This window comes from Centroberyx affinis, unplaced genomic scaffold (genome assembly GCF_046629955.1).
Source record: "Centroberyx affinis isolate AG114_WGS23_722 - 3 ecotype Tasmania unplaced genomic scaffold, CSIRO-AGI_Caff_v1 ptg000617l_1, whole genome shotgun sequence".
NCBI lineage: Eukaryota > Metazoa > Chordata > Actinopteri > Beryciformes > Berycidae > Centroberyx > Centroberyx affinis.
Window position 1 is genome coordinate 1 of NW_027279247.1, and position 23,435 is coordinate 23,435.

The 23,435-nt window shown below is 43.1% G+C and overlaps 2 protein-coding genes across 2 annotated transcripts; both read left to right on the forward strand.

Moving 5' to 3' along the window:
* Positions 1-2,400: 2,400 nt before the first annotated feature.
* LOC139643474 (desmin) lies at positions 2,401-7,418 on the forward strand. Its single transcript, XM_071518622.1, has 11 exons — positions 2,401-2,624; positions 3,634-3,793; positions 4,027-4,176; positions 4,685-4,804; positions 4,907-5,002; positions 5,088-5,222; positions 5,330-5,440; positions 5,590-5,700; positions 5,820-5,944; positions 6,055-6,987; positions 7,325-7,418. Exons 1-11 carry the CDS (start codon positions 2,401-2,403, stop codon positions 7,416-7,418), a joined length of 2,259 nt encoding a protein of 752 aa, XP_071374723.1.
* A 7,474-nt stretch (positions 7,419-14,892) lies between these two features.
* Positions 14,893-20,927, forward strand: prdm13 (PR domain containing 13). Its single transcript, XM_071518630.1, has 4 exons — positions 14,893-15,060; positions 16,660-16,791; positions 16,909-17,029; positions 19,438-20,927. The coding sequence occupies exons 1-4, from the start codon at positions 14,893-14,895 to the stop codon at positions 20,925-20,927; spliced, it is 1,911 nt and encodes a 636-aa protein (XP_071374731.1).
* Positions 20,928-23,435: the final 2,508 nt, after the last annotated feature.

Below are 23,435 nucleotides of genomic sequence, written 5' to 3' on the forward strand. Positions count from 1 at the left end.
AATATTAAACAGCTTGTTGCTCATAGATGCAACAGTGAGCATATTTATTGCCAACATAATCCAATAAAGAAAAAAAACCCATTTTGATTAAGAGTGACTTTTATTTTGTGGAATTTTTCTTTTATTTTGAGGGAGATGTTGGGTAGAAATGAAAACCCACAGACAACAAGCAGACATTTTTGTGGGGTTGTGTTTGTAGTGACAAAAGTTTGCGACATTAACAGGTATTTGGCAGGTTTACTTACTTGGCTGACAAAAACTGGGACTAGGATGATCTACGGTATTGAACAGCCGGGTCTAATATCCACTGCATCTCAGTATGAATTTGCCACCGACCCTCCAGGGAACATTAACAGGCTCTTATGTCATTTATGATAATGAATGTGACGTCTGTTTCCAAATGAGCAGTGTTCTCTGTGTGATTATGGTAGAATATCTACCATGTGGACCACGGCCTTGGACCTTGTTCCCTATAACATTCCATTTTACAGCTTAAGGTGAAAATCCACCAAACACAATTCACTAATGTTATTCTCATGGTCTTGTCCAGGTTAGTCAAGCTTTATGTAAATGGCCCAAGTCCCTCCCTAAGTTAGAAGCAACTTTCGGATACTACTCCATTGTCATAGAATACAAAAAATAATTTAAACTGCTACAATTTCTATTAATATATATATAAAAAAAGCATCCTCCAAGTACACAAGGAAAGCCTCCAATATATTTTTAATGTGGCAGCTGTTCTTTTATGAAATTACATTTTTGAATGTTAGGTCTGTTGTATTTTGGGAAACAATTCTATTAAATATTGATTTAACTGTCAAAGATCATAGGAATGACACAGTTTATCCTGTAAGTGTAATAACTCAATCAGAAAGTCTGCAACCCTATTATTAGGCTTGATAAAACTTAAAAGAGTAGAGATGTAATGAATGACTCTGGAAGGAACAATGTGTGTGACCTCTGTCTCTTGAGTTCTCCATCCAGGGTCACTGTGTTGAATTGAATTGTAAAACAAAGCAACTTTAGGCTTTTGAATTTAGGACTGTACAAATACCGCAATAGCAAGTGCCACAGTGATGAGTGATGTTATTTGGCTGCTTGCTGAAAGGAGCTGGTCAGTGGAGATAGACTCTGTTCACATCACTGAAACATTCAGCCTCCTCCCACAGGAGTCCCACACTGCTGCAAGGTCTGAGGTCAGTGGAAACAAATGAGACATTCACTTAATCCATCAAGATGCAGATCTGACATCACGACCATATAATGTGTGGGGGAAAACATGAAATATAAAGCATTTTACAAGATGAGCTTTGTGGTTTTACAGTGACAAAACTGGGTGGACAGCTGCCTTTTGTTTACTTTTGACAGATTATGATCTGTTTTTTTGTTTACAGTATTCTCTCCTTTTCTCTGTGTGAAGTTGAGTGGTATAGGTTGCTAACCTTTAGGAGGTGCTGTTGATGGTGCTGGCCGGTTAATGTTTACAGTAAATGTTAATATATTATGAGGACAGCACAGTGTTTACTGACCCTTGCCTGAGCGGCCCTGTAGGTGTCAATGGAGACTCTCCCTGAACAGGCCAGACCACTGTTTTCTCCCCTCATATCTCTGCGCCATGTCAACCGTAAACTCCAGACTAACCACCCCCCACCCCCCCTTTCCCTTTTCTGCCTCCTTATTTCCCCTCTGAAGCAGTTAATTCCATTTTCTTTTCCTGCATGCTCCATTTTTAATATGTTGAAAACAGACCAGACTAATAAGTACTAATTTATGTCAAATCTCGCCGGGGCCCTTTGTCCCTCTGCGGCCGTGACCTCATCAGGTCACCCTGCAGCCTCTGCTCAGCATGCAATTAAAGTCCCTCGTCCCATCAGAGCAGATCACGTCAGCACTGCACCTACTGGCTGCCATGACTGACTGGACCCTGCCTGCCTGCCCCCCTGCCTGCTGCCCAGTGGTGTAGTGGACACAGAGGTGGTGGATGTACTGTAGCCCGTTACAGTTCGGATAAAGAATTAGACTGATAGGTGGGTATATTCTGTATTTCCCGAGAGAGAAAGATGGGTGAACTCTGCATACAAACAAACAGCTTCAACTCCACTAATGCCATCAGCTCCTCACAAGCTGCTGACAGATATCTGAGCAGCAGGTCAGGCCTTCCTTGGTGTGGAGGTTAGAGATTCCACAGGTGCTGGATCATGAACTGGGCTGTCCTGGCCGGAGCCGGGACATGGCTGGCAGCGGTGAGCGGGGTATAAAACCTGAGACGAGGGACAAGCTGGGAGTGTGAAGGAGCTGCAGCAGTGGTGAAGCACAGTAAACTCACAGAGAGGCCCAACAGCAACGTTCCCCCCCACCTTCCTTCAGAGAACTAGAGGCCACACAGTCGCTGCCGCCGCCATGAGCCACAGCCCAGAGAGGATCTCGTCCTACCGCCGGCACTTCGAGGACAGCAGCAGCTCGTCCTACCAGGTCAGGGTGTCCAGCCCGTCCCCCACCAGGAGGGACGTCCGCCATGCCTCCGCCGGCTTCTCCCGCAGCGCCGGGGCCAGCAGCATGCGTGTGGAGTCGATGGGGCGAAGGACCGTCTCGGCCGCACGCAAATCCCGCATGGCTGGAGCTGGGTAAGCTGTGTCAGCCGCACTCACAGGGGCTGCATGAGCTTTTAGGGTTCAAAATGTCACTAGAAACATAATGACAGAAAGCTATACAGTTAGATTATTCTCTATTTGTGTTCAATTGTAACAGTCTAATTTTATAGCTTCTATAATTATGGACTTATATGCAGGACAAAAATGTGATAGGAAAGGTGAGCAAATATTAAAATATGATCAGGATTCCTATGAGAATCCTATGAGAATTCCTATGATTCATATGAGAAATAGGCCTAAAATCCACAATACACCATCATTATTATCATTACATTATCTTTATTATGTTTTTCTATATATATTTTTCTATTGTTATTACATTTTGTAATCAGTGTAAATAGCAGTAATTGATAACCTATTTTAGATTTCTTAAAGCTTTCAAGATTTGATACCCCATAATACCAAATATTCTTATGCATTTTCATTATTTTAATAGATATTCAATTAATATCTAGATATTAAAATAATAACACATAATAATGACATATAATATCAATTAAGTATAAAGAACTAAAAACAAATCTTGCCACAACATGAATGTTTGGCCTATATTGTCTAAAATAATTCAAGGGCTTTTCCTCAAAACATTTTAGATGTCCTTGTCATTACATGTTTAAACTTACAGTAACATGTCATTTAATTTTAGATATGGTATTTTACTTATTTTGGAAACAGTAACTGAACTTGCAGCATATAGCTCTATTACTAAAAAAAAACATATATATTTTATGTTAAAGAATAAAATATGATCACAGCGTATGGCACTTCTGACATATTCCATCACACATCCCATCTGGAATTTGGAGTGCAGGGGTCACTGTGGAAATAAATTGACACCATATGAAACTGAGTGTTTCTCATAAGGTGGCTTGTGATTATTAACCTCTCTCATTCACATTTTCTTATGATATGCCGTCTCCTCATACAAATTTGACGTCTGTGGCTCTCAGGTCAAGTAATGCGTGTTGACTTGTCATTGCAGCGTGAGTGCCGGGGCTGTAGCATGTGTTGGGTTTGGCGGAGAGCCTGCTATTGATCTGGATGTGGCTGCAGCGGAGAACCAGGAATTCCTCAGCACCCGCACAAGTGAAAGACAGGAGATGATTGTCCTCAATGACAGATTGGCTGTATATATTGACAAGGTACAAACCCCTTCAAAAGCAGCCACATTTTATCTCTTCCATCAGGACAGTTAGATAAATTTGTTTGACCAGGCTTGGATGTGCCATAACAGATAGGCACTGAATAAAAAACACTGCTCTTGTTGAAAAATGGGGGCATATTATTCTCCCCTCTGTGAGCACAGGATGCATATTGTGATGTCTGGTTCAGGCACACTTGAAACATCACAGCAGAGGTTTTCTTGTGCTTGCAGGTTCGATCACTTGAGCAGCAGAACAAGCTGTTGGAGGCAGAGATCGAGGCCTACCAGAACCGGTTCGAGAAGCCGTCAGGTCTGCGCCTCTTGTATGAGGAGCAGCTGAGGGAGCTGAAAAAGATCGCTGACCAGATGAGAGTTCAGCGGGTGAGACAGAATTAGCCAAGTCGCATGTCACTTCTGTTTTGTTTTTGCATTTCAAATAATCAATAGAGCATAAAGAGTGAATTCTTTGTTTCTGGCGAGGTTTACACCTCACTGAGCGCCAGAAGATCCATCCAAGCAATGATACAAGACGTCAACTTGGTGTTTTCAAGGTTCCTTACCTGGTAACAGGCTTATTTCTGGCAGGCAAATGGAGAGGTGCCTCAGCGTGTTAAGGTGTCATGGAGTACAGCTGTCTTCTGCTATGTTTTATGCACAGATGAGATGGCTTGATTACACACACACATGCGTGCACACACACACACACACACACATGTACACACACACACACACACACGCACACACACACATACACACACACACACACACACACAGGAATAAAGTACATGCATAAAATGCAAAAGAGGCTGATCTACATTTTGCACACACTCTTACACACACCACCAAATCTATTAGATGACCATGTTGCTTATGGTCTCTTGGTTTTCAGGACATTGCCTTGGTCGCTAAGCAGTCCACAGCTGCTCAACTAGAGGTGCTGAAAATCAAATATGAGGAGGCGGTTGAGCTGAGGAAGAAAGCTGAGATAGACATTGAAGCCTTCCGTCCAGTATGTCAACAGCCACTCAATTTAACTAGCCAACATTTCCTTCATTATCAAATGAATTTATAATCATGGACACAAATTATAATAATGCTGTGTGTTCTTCAGGATGTCGACAAAGCCACTTCTTCACGCATTGTCTTGGAGAAACAGCTGGAGCAGCTGGAAGTCGAAATTGAATTCCTGAAAAGGGTCCACCAACAGGTGGGTCCCGTCTTTATGCAATCATTTTACCTATAAAGACTTTGCTTCTCAATATGATGATTACTCAGGATTTCTTTTTTTCCAGGAAATTGATGAGCTCATGAAGCAGATCTATGCCGCTCACGCCTCAGCCCAGAGTGCGTTCGCCCTGCCTGACCTGGCAGGTGCCATGAAACAAATCCAAACGCAGTATGACGACATTGCATCCAAAAATCTCCAGGTAAAATAATCACCCTCTACCACTATCTGAAGATAAAAGTATACAGCTGGACTTCAAATTAATAGAGATCCAGAGCCACTTGTCAAGTGTCCATTCTACATTTTCAGGAAATGGATTCATGGTATAAAAACAAGTTTGAAGATATAACCAGCAAGACATCAAGGCATGTGGATAAGGTTCGAAGCGTCAGAGAAGAAATAGCGGGCGCCAAAAAGGATGTGAGTATCAAAAGTGATCATCGGTCATCATCACCATGAAAGAGCATTGACTGAGAGTTGACATGGAATGATTACTTCCCATAATTTAAACACATTAAAGAAAATGTTAAGTAAAATCATCAAAAAATATCCCTTCTACATTTCTCAAGATCCAAAGCAAAGAACGAGACTTGGATGCCCTGAGAACCATGAATGAAGCTCTTGAGGCTCAGATCGGAGAGACACAAGGAAAGTACAGGAAGGAACTGGAAAGCCTGCAGGTAAAGATAGGCTAATGAACACATGAACACACACTCACACACATTTGCATGCATGCAAACACAAAGCCAGCACAATATGGCGGTCTTGCAGTCCCTTTGTGGCTCTGTTGGTGTAACAGGCGCGGATCGAGGCCCTGCAGCTTGAGCTGAAATCCACCAAGGAGAAAATTGCACTGCACCTGCGTGAGTACCAGGACCTCCTGAATGTGAAGATGGCTCTGGAGATCGAGATTACAACTTACAGGTGAGGGAAAAACCAGTTGTAGTCAGGTTTAGAACCATAAAGTGTTTTTTTTTTTATAAATGTAAGCAAAAATGGCATCCTTTTCCCATCTTTTTTTTTTTTTTTTACAGAAAACTGATCGAGGGAGAGGACTTGCGGCTCTCTGGCATGATGCAAACCGTTTCTCTTACCAGCGGCAGTATGAGTGCCATCAGTGTAGGAATGGGTGGAAGCATGGGTGGAGGCATGGGTGGAAGCATGGGTGGAGGCATGGGTGGTGCTGGTGGAATGGGTGGCGGTTTCATTGGTGGTGCAGGTGGCGGTGTTGGAGGCATGGGGAGTGGTGTAGGAATGGGTGGGAGTGTTGCAGGAGGCATGGGTGGAGTGGGTGGAAGAGTGGGTGCTGCCGGTCCGGACGAGAAGAAGGGTGCTGCTGGTAGGGCAGGTGCGGCAGACATGGGTGGCGGTTATGGAATCGGAGCTGGTGGTGTAGGTGGAGGCCCGGGGGGTGCTGGTGGGGGAAGTGGAGGAATGGGTGCTGGACTACAGGGTGGCACTAGTGCTGGGGGTGTGGGTGCTGGCGCTGGGGGCAGTGGAGGAATGGGTGCTGGAGTACAGGGTGGCAGTGGTGTGGGTAGTGCTCCTGCAGCAGTGGGTGCTGCTGGTGGCATTGCTGGCTCAGGTGGCATGGGTGGCACCGGTATGGGGTTTAGCGGAGGACACGGCGGTGTAGGTGGAGGGAAGGGAGACGGGGTGGGTGGAGGCATAGGTGAGGACGGAGGTAGGGGCCTTGGAGTGGCTGCTGCAGGAATGGGTGGTGGAATGGGAGGGGATGGAGGAACTGCGGGTGCTGGAGGAATGAAGGGTGCGGGGGGAATGGGCAGCGATGGAATAGTTGGTGTAGGGTCGGGCGTTGGAGGAATCACGGGTGGTGTGGGAATGGGTGGCAACGATGGAGACACGGGTGCTGGAATGGGATACGGATCTAACGGATATGACGCCACCATTGAGACCTATGCGGAGCAGGCGGTGGAGCTGACGGAGAGACGGACGGTACTCATTAGGTAAAGGTACCATCAGGTATTTCTTCTGTTTCTTTTGAGCAGGGCTTCTGTTCATCCAGAGACTCAAACTCAGAAAATGAAATTAAAGTTGCCCTTCTTGCCCTACATTCATTAAATAATATACTCTTGTCCCATGGAGACCACAGACCTGTGACCCAGTTTTGGGTCTTGACTTTTAGTTCAAGAAACCGTGACATTGTTTGATTACAATAACTAAATACTGTATAATGATGTTCAGGTTCACCATGTTTAATGCATATGCATCAAATGTAAAGCTGAATATAATGAGCATCTTTTGGTCACTCCATCCCTCTCCATATTGTTTCTGCTCCCACAGAACGGTGAAAAGCGAGGACGACGTGCTGGAGACGGACCACCAGGAACAGACCTACACCATCACCGGTGCAGCCGATGACTCTGACGACGACTGAGCATGAATTACCGTGTGACCTCCTCTCACCCTTAACCCCCACGCCCCTCTGAGCTTTGCACTGACCAAACCCCGTGTCTGGGCACCTGACCTTTGCCCTTTGACCTGGACACGAAGACCATGAATGACCCCTTGCTGCCGAGTTAAACCTTCACCCATGGGGCTCAAATGTGCCCCAGTAGGAACACTCAACATGGTCTCTAAACTTTTGTGTGCCTTACATCCCCCCCCCCCCCCCCCTTTTTTTTTTGTACTCACAGCAAATAAAGCTATCAGCATTCAATTACCTTGTCCGTTTCTTATTTGATGTCTCTTTTTTTCTGGTTTTTGTTTGAAGTGCCTTAAAAAGAGAATAATATCCACTATAGCCAATGCAGCATGGCAAACTTTCACGAAAGGCTGGTAAAAATACATTCTCCCTTGGATGAGAGAGATGTTGCTGATGTTCCTAGCTTTGTCTTGGAAGCATAAAGAAGTGAAAGGAGGGTAAAGAAAGAGAGGTAGTGGGGGAAGAGTAAGAGAGGGGGAGAGAGAGTCACCTGAGGGTCGAGGCGGTCGGCCTGACACTTTCTGGAGGGCTAAAGGATCCGTCAGTCAGATTTTGTCCCGCAGTGGAGTGATGGCACACAGCCGTTTCCTGTCCTCATTCCATCCACATCCACACCTTTTCCTCCTGCCGCTGATCGGGAGCGATTGGATCTGGCCAGCAGATGCCAAACACACTCAGCGTCCTGCAGAGGGGCTGAGAGCACAGACATGCAACAGCAAACCAACTGAGAGAAGCCACAACAAAGATGAGAACAGGACCAGTGTTATGTACAATTATAGCAGCAGTAACATTACTGTGGCATTATTATTATACTGCGACATAGTTGATGATCAAATGTTCAAGTGAATATCAAAAATAGAATATTATGCCCCAGTGAAATGTATTTACAGTATATATGCAGTGCTATAATGTGCTTCTGCATTTATTTATGATGGATCCTGGAATTTAAGGAATATGCATCTGCAAAAAAAATGGTATATTAAAAAAGAAAATAATGTAGGAATTTGACAGTAGCTTTAAATGTATGATTTTAGTAAGCTATTGTTAGAAAATCCTGACAGGATATAGGCTATTGTAGTAGGGTAACATCTAATTTCCTGAGTGAAATAATAATAATAATAATAAATGTGCTACTAAATTAAAATAAGCAATTAAAATGGAAAATATCTGACATGAAATAAAAATTGCATGTTTCCTCAAATTTCAACACAAGTAGGCCTATTAAAATAATTTTCATTCATGTTGGCAGGGTGCAACTTCAGATAAAGGAACATGAATAGAACAGACCGGTCTAGATTGGGGAACTGTATGACACTTGAATAAAATAAAATAAAAATAAAAAACAACACCAGAAAATATCATTACATTATACAGGCCCACATCTGTGTTGTAGCCACTGGTCTGTCTCAAACCAGCTCATTTAACGCCTTATCATTGCATTACTTGAATGAATCATTTTTATACTGATTATTCCTATATTGAAATAATCAATATTTCTCTCGGACGTCATTTCGACAGGCTCATCCCACCCGAAAACGCAGGACACAATTAGTTTGAACCTAGAACTGTCAATCGGGGCTTTAATGAGGAGCCGCCAGACGTTCATATCATTAGATTACATTTTGTTACAGCGACTTATAAATGTGCATCCGACCTGAAGGACATTTACTCACCCAGCTCGGCCCAGAATCACGAAATACATAGAGGAAAAAGCCCTTTTCATCAATATGAAGGGATGGACTTTATTATCAATATAATTAACAGACAGTGTGTGTGTGTGTGTGTGTGTGTGTGTGTGTGTGTGTGTGTGTGTGTGTGTGTGTGTGTGTGTGTGTGTGTGTGTGTGTGTGTGTGTGGAATGCGGAGCTCTCCATGGTGCTTCATCCTCAGTCTGGGGAACAGAGCCGCACTGGAAACGGTAAAGACAACATACAAAGAGAGAGATAGAGAGAAAAGAAAAGCGCAGGCTTGCAATTAAAAATATAAAGTTGTAAAATAAAAAATAAGACATTTAACGTCAAATTGTGCAAATTAGTTTACACGGAGACACAAATGGCGATTTAATGAACGCATTCCCTCTAAATTAAATTGCTTGTGGAATTACCAATTGCACAATTTATTAAAAACTAAAAACTTAACTAAAATGAAGCTTATTTCAGATGAGTTCACCCATTATTTTTGTTGCACTTGGCTTCTATTTTGACTGATATTTTGAAATTTCTCTAAATGTCACTGAGCAAATAAATAGGTTTATCCTACTATTCTTCTTATTATTATTATTCTATTTGTTTTATTCTAATTCTTATTCTTATTTCTTTTTTTTATTTCACTGTAAAATGACAGAGAAAAAATTATAAGCCACATGCCTCGGCTGTTGATGAAAAATAATCATTTATTTCCGCTATTTTCACTCAGTGTGAAACAACTCAGGCACCAAAGAATGTAGATCTTTGTCTAAATAATAACCATAACTTCGGCTGAAATATCTCGCCTTTTTCAAGCATATACAGGCCTGTGGCTCTTTCAGTCAAGGTTAGCCTACATCTGTTTAGACTTGCTCTTTGGCATGGGTTGTTTTGCTCACACTTTTATTTTGCAGAAACAAGTCGCATAGCCAATTAGGTCACTAACCTTCATCCGATGAGAAAAACGCCGGTTTACTTTGAGCGGAGGCAAACGACGCTTCCCATATTCACCCAGAAGGGCAAAAGTTGCGACTTTCTTTGAAACCTGTGATTTTCTGTCACTTTGTGCTTGTGCTTTTGGTGGCTAAATCCCAATTAGGGTCGGCTGACACGCTGCTCTATTCACGGAGAGCCCTGCCTGCATACATTTGCCTAGGAATGAACTTCTCAAATAGATCTCCTGCTAAATGCGTTGGACAGCAGAGAGAATTGGATGGAGTGACACTTTCTTTCTGAGGCGGTCGAGTGAGAAAAGGTATGAATTTATAAGGTACACCGAAACATATCAATTCACACTACTTCACACGCCTTTGTCCGCGCCCTCTCAAGCGAAACAAAGTGACTTTAAGTTAGGGAAATCTGCCTGAAAAAGCCGGCGCAAAACTATGTAGAGACTTTGAATACTGAAACGGAGCAGCCCGCTTCGGAAAAAAGAGAAGGCATTTGAAATGAGAGCACGCATGAACAGCGTTGAATCAGGTGCCATTTATCCGGCTCCTCTCTAATGCGATTTTGAATATTAGTCTGGGTTAAAATCCCAATCATGTCATCTGGTGGGAGTCCCATACAAGCATAATTACTATTCAAACGCGTCGGTAATGTCCCACCCGCATCAAGGCAGCTGGTCTGCCCTTGGTGCAGCTTGCATCTTCCCCAGGTTCTTAAGAAAGTAAAACACATTAAATGCGACCAGCGGGCTTTCTGAAAGGCGAAATACAGAGCAGATATAAATAGGCTTTTCTTGCTGGTGTTTGAGAGCAGGCTCAGATCTGAAAGGAATAACAATAAGTTCAGATTCTTTTTTTGCTTGACAGAGCGAGCTGGTTCAGGGCGCTCAGAAAACGATAAGAATGAAGAATTATGTTTGATTTCTAAAGCAATAAAATGAGACCAAATGAATGAGAAAATGCAATTTATTTCGAAAAATACAAATAAAAAGTCATTTCTAAAACGTGGGAATCTTTGAGAAATAGGCCACATCGGCCCATTGCTAAGTGGGACAATGATTGGGCTCCTGTGAAAAGACCCACACAAAGTTTATGGGTCGACATAAAAAATGTGTTTTCTCCTGAGCTCGGAGGGTTTTAAATGGTAGGCCTATTGAAACCAGTCCAGAGAGGTGCTGGTGAACCCTTGGCACCCCTGAAGTATAGTTCGGGAGCATGAATGGAGATCCCTGGTGGGGCATTGCTCCCTGTATTTACCGCGTTGCTTTGCAGACAGGTTGTTCCTCTATATTCATGGCTCATTAATGGCCAACCAGTTAAATCAGAGCCCCACCGTTTAGACAGTAAAATCGAAGTGCTGGCAAGATCCAGGCAGAGCGGCCCATAAAAACGTCTCCCTCCTCTCCCAGCTCCAATTCTTCCGCGGTCGTTATTTAAGTTCATTAAAGAGATGCGGAGTTCATTTAGGAGAATAGCACTTGCGGAATGCTGTTGATTGACTCCGCAATATTGTCCTCGAATAAAGATCCGACCATGTAATTAATGTGTCTTTTTTTTTTAAAGAGGAGGAGGGACAATACCGCCGGTCAAGCCATTTAATTTCATTTAATTTTCCATCCCATTTGCTTCCAACACTGCTTTCACTCTGACACCGAGCCTTTTGACTGCTCCTCAGTGCTTCAGTGCGCACATTGCAGCGGGATTCACCCCTGCGACTTTTATAAGCGGCCCCGCAAAACAGAAAGGAAATGTCTTCGCTTTTCCCCCCTCGGAGAATAATTAATTTGACTGTGGCGAAGTGCGGGACTTTGAGCAGCGCAGGGGTGGATGGGAACCAGCCGCAAATGGCTAGGCGTTAATAAATAACCTTCCGCACAGCCAGGCGCAAACATTGCGCCTATTGATGAGATTGTTCGCGTGTCGTTCACGCTCTTTGACTGGAGGAGCGCAGAGAGGAGAGAGGAGCAGTGGGATACCTATAGACAGAGACAGAGAAAGAGAGAGAGAGAGAGAGAGAGAGAGAGAGAGAGAGAGAGAGAGAGAGAGAGAGAGAGAGAGAGAGAGAGAGAGAGAGAGAGAGGGGGGAAGTATTATGGATTGGCTATTTGTTTTTATTTATTATTCCTACCATTATTTTATTCATTTGTAGGCCATTTAGATGCTTTGCCTTTGCTGGTCATCTAACATCCATGCTAATAAAGCAAATTGAATTGTATTGAATTGAATTGAATTGAATTGAATTGAATTGAATTGAATTGAGAGAGATAGATGGAGAGAGAAACAGAGAGAGAGAGAGACAGAGAGCGGAGAGAGAGAGTTGTTTATTTTATTTATTTTTTTATGTAGGCTCTATTATTTGTTTTTATCACTGTTATTATTTTATTCAATATGCTATTTAGATGTTTGTACTCTTCATCTTGCCAAAAAAGCAAATTGAATTGAATTGAATTGAGAGAGACCGAATGTAGTTTTATCGTTGTTGTGTGTGATGATTCATTTGGTTCTGTTAAGGCATATGAATATTGCATGCAATATATGTATACACGTACTTTTACTTGTATAATTTGATATTAATTGTTGTTAATAGGCCTATCCAGAGTTTTGGAAACACAAGACTTTGGATTCAGAAAGAGAGAGAGAGAGACACACACAGAGTGGACAGGTCAGATGTCAGCATGTTCATGGTCTGAATTTATCGCCCACAGGTTCTTGTTCAGACCGCACCACCACGTCATCAAAAGGCTCAAACTCAGTTTTTAAAAACCTGCAGCCACAAAGCCACTGTCACCATAAGCTGCACCCCTCCTCCTTTAACCCCCAATGACAATAAGACCTCATTCCATAATTGTATGCATTGCATACCATTGTGGCCCTTTGGGGTCTTCTTGTCATTAGAGCCATACATCCACAGTATTTAGGGATAATTTCATGTTCAGTCTGAATGAGGTCTAATTCAGTTTGGGATATGTAGGCTTGATGGGTTTGATAGGCCTACAAATAATGAGGTGCTCTGAAAACCTTTTAATCGTCAATGTTGCATTAGACTAATGATACCTCCATTTACAAGCTAGACGTTTTGTTCAAGTTTGCATCCTTTTGTTATTGCAGAATAAATAAATTAATAAAATGACATAAATAAATTACAATAAATAAATAAATAAATACATCCTATTAAAAATAGTCACTAAATCACTATAATATAATATATAGTATAGGGACTTATAGTGCCTCTAGTAGCCTACTCAGTAATTAATTTTTAGTGACCTTTTTGCACGTTTTCATGTATTTCATGTATGTATTTTCATGCATGTTTTTTTTCATCTCCTATTGCATCATTATAATATTCCTATAGCTAATATTCCAATAGGGACTTACTACTAATTTATAGTGACCGTAACATAGCCTACTATGTGCCTTTTTTATTTGCTATGGTATAATATTCCTATAGGGACTTATAGCCCAATTTTGCTGTGATATTTGTACAGCCTATTGTTGTTATTCAAGGATTGCTATAGCCTAGTTCTTTTTCATGAGGGATTTTTCTTTTTGGAAATCACTGTAATAATTAGAAAAATGATGAATGAAATTTGAATATTATGTCACTAAAATCACATACCTGAATTGGCAAACAGAATCTGATTCGTCAGATTTTTCCTTGGACTTATGCCATAGCAGAACCTGTCTTGAATCAAGAAGACGCACAAGAAAACCACAAGTGTGTGTGTGTGTGTGTGTGTGTGTGTGTGTGTGTGTGTGTGTGTGCGCGCGCGCGTACGCGTAATGGAAAGATGGTGGTGGTTATTTTCAAGCTGTTGCTATTTTTTTTTCTGGTGGTTCTCCCTTTTGAGTACCTGCCTGATCTCAACCCGGCACACGCCGAGAGTCAATAGAAGTTAACAAGTCCTCTAAACATTCCTGCTCCTTTTGTTAAACTAAGGACACAAAGGAGGAGGAGAATGAAGCGCTTTGAAGTATATAAAACCAAAAGAAGGCCAGCCAAGTAGATTTAAAGTAGTCACCGATTTCCAAAAACCGGCTTGAAAGGGAAGAATGGAAAAGGGTGAGGATTTATGGATAAATTATACAGTGGATTTGTCAGTTAAAATATCGGAACTGTCTGACGGACAAAGCCACATGCTGAGGATTAATGGTCGCTCCGGACCTTTGATTCTGCACCCTCTTTTCTCTGCCCTTGACAAATTGGATTTTGGGGATGGGAAGGTCGCCTGGCCCTTTGTGTCTCTTGACCGTTTTGGAGCAATTCATTATGCGGCGGGGTGAGGGAAAGTCTCCATGTGACCAGGCCGGCCCGTTTTCCCTTCTCCTCACAGCTGCTGGGAGAGCCCAACTCTCTCACACTCACCACTCACACAAACACACACACACACACACTAGATCCCCCCCCCCCCCCCCCCCCCCTCATCCAGCATCTACCTTAGCATCACCTCTCCTCTCTGAGAGGGCCTCCTCCAGCAAGCCCGCCCCCCCCCCCCCCCCCCCCCCCCCCCCAACCCCCTCGTTCCCCCCCCCCTCCCATACACACACACTTGCTCGTCCCATTGCGCGTCCATGGAAAGCTGGAGAGTCGGGGGTGGGTGTGGAGGGAGTTTGGGGATGGGGGGAGGAGGGGGTGGGGGTACCTTGCAGCACCATCACTAGAAAAGCCGGAGCGCATAACGCCACCGCGTCACTTTGAGGGCGGATATCGGCCTCTCTCTCTCTCTTTCTCTCGCTTCCTCCTCCTCCTCCTCTTCCTCCTTCCCCGACTCTCCCACTCGGTCTCCATCAGTCTTCATGGTTCTGATCTCAGCCCACGCCATGCAAGCCACCCGGGCGTCCACCACCGTCAGTGTGTTTGCGGACTGCAGCATCCCGGCCGGTCTCCGGATAGGACCGGTACCGGGCATCTTCAAACTGGGGAAGTACGTGTCAGACCGCAAGGAAGTTGGACCCAAGAAAAAGGTAGGTCAAAAAAACTACAAACTTTTTTTTCTTTTTTTTCTTCTTATTTCATCTTAAAGTGATGGGTTTGGGCTGATATGTTTCTTATTATATCCATAATGCGGCCTGTTTTGAAATATGTTTGACGTGAAATAGGTAAACAGGTGAATCGGAAGGCATAGAATAAAGGCTGTGTGGCCGTATTTATTTTATTTTATGTTTACGCACTTATCAAATTGGCCTAAATAGTAAACACAAACTAAAGTTAATTTTTTGGGATTATTCGATCGTTTTATAAGCAAAAATTGGAATCACCTAGGGAAAACATAAACCCCAAATATCGAAATATTATTTTGTAATTCCTTTGATTTAAGCAGTACTACTACGTGAAATAAAACGAATGTATTAGATCGTTTCTAGATTTTAAAGCTGGACTGTCAAAGTCCATCGGGCCTTCGGTTATTAATTGGTTGCTGTGCTGTCAGGTTGGAAATAATTGAGCTCTATTAGTGGCCGACTTGTCAATCTGTGCTTCTACTTAACCGGCCTAATGGGCGAGCCGGGCTGCTGTGTGGGATTTCATGCCCTCGCCCGCTTCACATTTCACTGCCTGCCGGGCTAGTTATCCCGATGAGCCATTTAATTTAAATGTAATCCGGCCATAGAAAGATGCCACCGAGGGAGCGACAACAGCCCGGGGCTAGGAAAAAATAACAACAGAGGTAAATGATAAAATCAAATAAAAATTAGGGACAAACATTCCTGTTATTAGACTGGTTATTCAGATTAAATGCAGCGTGGTGTGAATAATGATATTACGAATATTAACAAGGGCTACAGGGGAATACTTTATTATTAACATTAAAATAAAATCTTTATCATTAATAAAATCAGAAACCTTAAAATCAGACTCGTCCAAAAGATTGCATTTTACATAAAGCGGAGTAAACTATTTGCAGCTATAAGTGCATTATAACCGCAGCCTGTTATTGTTGAAGCTGTCAGCGGTCGTGATTGATGCGTCTAAATGCCTGGCCCCGGCTGCCGGCGATCATCAGGTGCAATCTCTGTGTCAAATGTCACGCTTCAATCTTTAATGTCTTTGAACAGTTTAGAAACGCTCTGACACTCCTCAAATTCGTTTCCCATATCAACTCAATTAGAGCTGTGTGTCATTCTCTTTAGTAAATTATCAGCAGAGCGGATAAAGACGCATTAAGCGGTTTGTGGTGATGCGTGGCCGCAGCACCGCCAGGTATACCAGGCGACAATATTCGTTTTAAAAAGAAAAAGAATTACATCATATACATAGAATACCCTATGTATGCATATACGTATATATTTTTTGCACAATAATGAGGGGGATAAAGTGAATAAAACGTGGGAAGAATAACTGCAGCAGCTGCGCCCAAGCAAGTAGGCCTATGACACATAAATAATATTTTCATGACCCTATTTATTTATTTATTTATTTAGGCTACTTATTCATTTATTTATTCGTTTGTTTTTGTTTATGGGAAGGGAGAAGGCCCTTTAGAGTTTATAATTCCTATCATCCCTATAATTCCCAGTTCTATTCCTATATCTCCATCCTCACCCTGTCCGTTTCTGGCCCGTTAGATCCGCTTGGTACGGGGGGAGTTCGTGGACGAGTCGGGCTGTCCCGTGCCAGACTGGATCGGCTTCATCCGCGCCGCCAGGAACAGTCAAGAGCAGAACCTGGAGGCTGTGTCGGATCTACCTGGCGGACAGGTGACTTTTCATACTGGCTTTCAGACTTTCTAATTCTAGGATTTTTTTTTTTTAACTTAGACATTTCTGTCAACTTAAGCCTCTCTGGTCTAACCCCCTTCCCTCTCCCTCCGTTAGATTTTCTACCGGGTGCTGAGGGAGATCCCCGCAGGAGAGGAGCTCAGTGTTTGGTACTCCAACCCTCTGGCCCAGTGGTACGACATTCCCACCACGGCCACTCCCACGCACGACGAGAAAGGTAAATCACACTGCAAACGGACCTTTAAGAGTTAATATAAGCGGAGAAAGTTTCTACTTGTTAATGCTTAGCCAAACCTTTGAATGGGCGCATCCGTTATGTTGCTAAAGGCCTATATAGACAGTGGTGTAGTGGAGAACTATGAACTCTGATGATCAAGACAAAATAAAAACTAAATAAACACAAATCCATTATAATTCCAGAAAATCTGTTAATTTATGCCTTTCCCCCTTAATAGACTCCAGATTCATAAAGCTTACGTGAATTTTAAACTACTTACTATGATGTTACTATTCATTCACATCCTAAAGATTGCTGTCAGGCTAAAAAGGAGGTTAAACAGTTTTTGTAGGTGGGTTTGTCCTCAGCTGCATCCCTGCCTATAGGCTACAGAGCGCTGAAACGCTCATCGACATGTTGAGAGGTCCATCACTGCGCGGTTAAGTGACTGTCAATACCCGTGATGTCCCTCCGCTACCGCTGAGAGATGGAAATCAATTTGCTGTGTGCATTTTCTCAGGCAGGCTGTCTATTATTATTATTATTATGTTTTACTTCTTTGTTTTCTTTCTTTAAAATCCGTTCGTTAAATTCGTTTAACTCAAGTGGATGAAGATATTATTATGGGCCAAACCACAGACATAATGGGATGGGGTGTGTGGATTGGGGGGCGGGGGAGGGGAGGGGGGGGGTGCGTATGTATTTGAGTATATAGGCTGCAGCTTTTTATTATTTGGTGGGCGTATAAAGATAAAACATTTAATATAATTAACTTAACCACTTGCGAAAAAAACCTAGTTATGCTATAATATATACATGTTGTAAAGATAGGCTACTAGCCCAATATCACAGCAAAAAAACAAACAAAAAAAAAACAACTCAACAGCAATATCCTACATAAATATTATAGTGACAAGATATGATATAAAACTCACAAAGTAGAAGTACCACAAACACTACAAGTGCCTGTAGGAATATTACGCTGATAGTTGGGTTTTTGTCATTAGTCTATGCTTGGCGTTTTAATCTCATTGTTTAGGCTAGAAAATATAATTTGGCGTTTGTGCTTGGGGATTAATGTTAATCTAATGCTAATCTTGCTTGGACACCAGCTCAGCAGGAACTAATCCGGTTTAATAAAGATTATTATCAACGGATACTTTGCAGGAAATTCCTTCAATAGGCGATGATTTCAGAGTATGCAGTTTATTCCCAGTTGGGATGCCCTGTAATTGACTAAATATAGGCCAAACGACGAGGCTTAAAATAATATCAAACTTGCATGGAAACAAATTGCATTAAACCAATTACGGTGGTTGATACATGGATTGAAACGGCAATTAAACGCAGAGACTGACGTGTCTGGGCGACCATGGAAGAGGGAGAGGCTGGTGATTCAGTTGCGGGACAGAGGTTAACAAATGTCATCGCGTCATTAATATTCATGTATTCAAAAGCAAATAAATTCAAAAACAAGTGCTTCACGGTAAATTAGCTGGGTGCGTTAAGGTATTGTGGCCTAATGAATACTAACTTTTATGTGGGATGTATATTGCCCTGATTCTCCGGCCCAACACACCGTGTGCGCTCCTGGACATACGCTCTCTCCTATTATTAGGCCTAAACAGATGGGCCAACGCCATTGTTTCTGGAGACTTGCGATTTCAAGCAACAGCTGCTGTCACTTCCACGGGAAAGAGCACAGAGAGGGAAAGTCCCGTTTTCAATGCATCGGTTTCTGAGCGCCAGATTGGGCAGGGCGTTTGCTCTTTTGATGGCGATAATAAACAATGGCCCGTATGAGGATTACAAAATCATTACATCTATATTAACCTCTCAGTGCTCAACTGGGGGTCATTACGCAGACGCAGAGGCGTCAATTTACTAAACCCTAAAGTAGTATATGGCAAAGCCCCTGCATCAATATCAATTGCCAATAAAACTACGCTTAGGCTATATCTACTAAATTTCTGGTGACAAAGTGGAGCAAAGACTGATGACTGACAAGATATTATTTGATCAATGTGATAAATTATTAGAAGTAGGTCACCAAACTATCAGCTGAGGGGGAACACGGGGTCTGAATGCTCCATTGGCGTGAAAAAGAAGTAAAAACAAATTTGGACTCATTAAGGCTGCAACACCCAGTTGACGCCAATGTGTATATGACATTCAACCTGTGTGTGTGTGTGTGTGTGTGTGTGTGTGAGGGATGGGGTAATATTTTTCGGGATTTCTCTGCAGGTTCCAAAACCTTTCATTTGCATTTTACGCGCGCACCTCTCATTTTACGCACGGGAGATTAAATAAATGATCTCGCTAACATTAGGCTACTTTATGTTGTGTTGTGTTACTTAATGATGCGCATCCATCATATCATAATATCATGTTTCCTGTTGTTTCTGCAGGTGACGAGCGTTACATCTGCTGGTACTGTTGGAGAATATTCAAATACCCAAACACACTCAAGGCCCACGTCCACTTCCACTGCGCTCTGAGCAACGGCCGGGGATTTGTGAACAGCGAGCAGGCCAGAGGCACGGAGACCTTCAGCAGGTCCCCAAAGTCTGGAGACATCCCCAACACCACGACCTCTCCGAGGAGCGGCCAGCACAACACCTCCATCTCAGACTCTGTCAGGCGGGCCGTGTCGTCTTCGCCATTTCTCAACAAAGCGGGACTATCGAAGAAAACCAGCTCTGAGGAGCAGGACAGGGCCCTCGACATGAGCGTTACCTCAGCCAGAAACCACGGACACCTCCTCGGCCTCGGCGCCACATCCTCGGTGCTGAGCAGCATGGGCTTCCATCCGGGCGTGCGCTCTGCGTTCAAGCCCACGGGCGTCTCCAAGGTCCCGACCGCCGACGCCTCCAGAGAGGAGGCCAACGGGAAGCTGAGCGGCCTGGGCTTCAGCAAACTCATTGGGAACATGAAACCCATCCGCGCCGTGGGCGAGTCGTTGAATGGAGGGGGGAGCCACCCTCCCAAGTGCGCACCCGCAATAATGGACTCCACGTCTCCGATGGTGCCGTGCGCAAACGCCATCCGGGGGTTCCCGTTGCTGCCTCACATCGAGGAGAACTCGGCTTTCAAGCACGTAGAGAGTCGGATGCACTCCGGCCTGTCACCCTCCCGTTACCCCCAGATGCCCCCCGGACTCCACTTTGAACGGTTCTCCCTCTCTCAGTTCGACGGTGTCAAGCCGTACGGTGGAGACTGCAACATCCCGCTCATGCCCTTCACAGTCTACAACGGGGAGCTCCTGTATAGCTCGCCTTATTACCCGCTGAAATTCCACTTTAGCAACCTCCTCAAGTACCCAGAGTCCATGTCCTACTTCGGTGCGCCTTCTCTGAACCAAGACATGGGCTCGATCACCAACATCGACCGAGAGATAGCGATGCACACGCAGCAGCTGTCCGAAATCGCCGCGGAGAAGAACCGGTCGAGGCTGGACTCGATGCCCGCCGGGAGCGCCAGCAACGCCGGATCCGGCAAACCGAAAAAGGGACACCTGTGTCTGTACTGCGGCAAGCTGTACTCGAGGAAATACGGGCTGAAAATCCACATGAGGACTCACACGGGTTACAAGCCGCTCAAGTGCAAGGTGTGCTTCAGGCCCTTTGGAGACCCCAGCAACCTGAACAAGCACATCCGGCTCCACGCAGAGGGAAACACCCCGTACAGGTGCGAGTTCTGCGGCAAGGTGCTGGTGCGAAGGCGGGACCTGGAGCGGCACGTCAAGTCCAGACACCCCGGGCAGACCGTCAAGAAACTGGACGACAAACCGGGCGGCCTGTTCGAGGACGCAGAGCAAAAGAGCGACAACGACAGCGACGTGGACGTGTGCTTCACCGACGACCAGAGCGACCAGGAGTCAAGCAAAAATAACGATTGAAATGTTTTCGTGCCCGTTAGAGAGACTGTTCATTGGCTTTGATTGGTGTTCACTGCAAACAGGTCATTTAGTCTTGTACTGAGTCTCGCATTTTTACAATTAGGCTAATCAAACGGCGTCCGTTCACTGAACCCTGGTGCAGTCTCTGCATTTAGTATCATTTGCCACTAAAGTTCCTAAACCCGTTTATATCCACCTCATTTCTAGGGGAAAAGTGGAGCAATGAATGATGATTGACAAGATTATTATTTAGTCAATGTGATCGAATGAGAAACAGCTTAGAGGCAACATTGGTCCTGAATGCTCCCCTCCACTGTTTCTTTTGTTTTTTGTTTTTTTTAGATATAAATTAATACATTGCTGGCACTTTTCTTTCACTTTTCTTCATTATAATGACCGGGCAGGTAGAAGGTGGCTGTTGCAGGGGACTGAGCCTGCGGGGCGGCCTAGCACATTGTGACGCCTTGCCTTAAAGTCCTATAAAAAAAAATCTACCGATGTTGTTACAATTTAATTTGTTTCAAATCAGGTTGTTTCTGTAATTTTCCCCAATTGTCATTTTCTTGATACCAGTGGAGAAATCTGCCTTGTTTCAATACAGTGACACATGTTTCTAGAAAATTATCGAAACAAGTGAAACTGGTTTGGGAACAGGTGGAATTATCTCACCCCAACGACAGACCTTTTCACTTGTTTTAAGGGAAAAAAATGTAAAGACTGAATATGAGACTAAATGACTTCTTAAGATGGACATTTTTTGTAAAAAAAAGGTTACAGGACTGTCTTTTGTAATCCATGTTTCCCCCCCCGAGAAATGATATTTATGATTTTGCAAAAGCTACTGAAATAAAATTTTGTTTTTTTAGCCTTACATTCCATCAGACGGAATATGGACACATCCTAGGAAGTTATGAGCTAGAAAAGAATATGAATTGTTTCTTTATTATGAAGAAAAAATGGGCAGCAAATTCACAATATTCCCATTTCCCCTCCAAACTGTGTCAGTTGCACTTTAAAAACAGCAAAAGGCATTTCATTTCAACAAACAAGTTTGCTCAGTTGTATAATGACACTTATAATTGAACTTATTACCTGTTTTCATTGATTCATTAAAGATCCCCCCGCCTCATTAAATAACATTGTACTTAAATTTGCACTTTCTTGCCGAGGCATGCTGTTCTTAAAGAAGCAGCCAGCAGCACCCAGTTTATTTAAGGACTTATTTCTAGAAAAAAAACTGTATTGATTGCGTTATAGCCTATGTAAAGTGTAAAGTATGATATTTCACAGTTCAGTGAAGAAGTGCTGTATACGTTTGTTTATAAGTGATATTGTCTATGGACAATATTTTCCTTCTGTCCATTGAGTTGTTCGTTTTTGAATAAATCTAATTTAAAACATCCAAAGGTTGTTCTGAAGTTTTTTGACGCATAAAGCAGCTTGAGATTTGTTCAATATGATACTAATGTCAATAAAAGCTCTACCATGTTGTTTAAATAACGTTTTCCATGTAAACCCTGACGAAATCACTATAATAATTTTATGTTAGGCCCTATATTATTATATTCCAATAGTGACTCAAAGTGTGTTTGCGCTACTCCGCAGTGAGTGTATATTGATCTTATCCTATTTAATAGCACTTCTATCTCATACGGGGTCAGTATAATATTCCTATAATATTCATAGGCTATTTAATTCAGTTTGCAGTGTTGCTGTGATATTTGTATAGGCCCTAGTATCCTTCTAAATGTAGGCTATTATAGGATTATAGGAATAGTCCACGCTATGTGTGAGACAAAATCAATAAATCAAATTATAAAATGCCGTCGATTTTGAAGGCTTTGAGTTTTCTTTTTAGAGTGAGGCTAAATGGTGTCTAAATTCCTCAGTGGAGGTTATCGCAGCAGTAAATCCGCATCGGCTGTCACTTGGTCGGGCCTGTTGCCATTAAGAAAAATGTTAATGCGCGACTGATGAGGCGTGTAGAGGACAGCAAGCTCCCCGTGAGGGCCAAGTTGTTACCTGTGAGCACCTTGTCCTGAAGACAGCAATAGACCTATTAGATCTTAATAGAATGTCTTCTTCTTCTTCTTCTTTTTCTAATATTCTAGTATAGTAGGCTATAATATTAATAATAATATTATTATTGGTTGATTTTATTTTTCAGCAAATTAATTAGTCCTAAACTTCTTTCTTTTCGTTTTTTTCATTCATTAGGCCTAAACCCATTGGACCACGCTGACATTATGTCTTTCAGGGCCATGCCCCATAGCTAACCCAGACGATCTAGCTTTAAATAGCCCAATCCTTATTAAAGGACAGTTTGACAGACTTTTAAGGGCTGAACCAAAAGGAAATGCCATCCAGTGGTCTACTTACAACTGCAGAGGCCTGAAGGTGTTTTGGTCGGTGAAAAAGATAAAATCTTTAGCCAACAAAGTTCTGATTTACTGCAACTTGTCCAAATAGAGCTATTGAAGATGACGGGTCAGAGGGTCACAAAAGAAG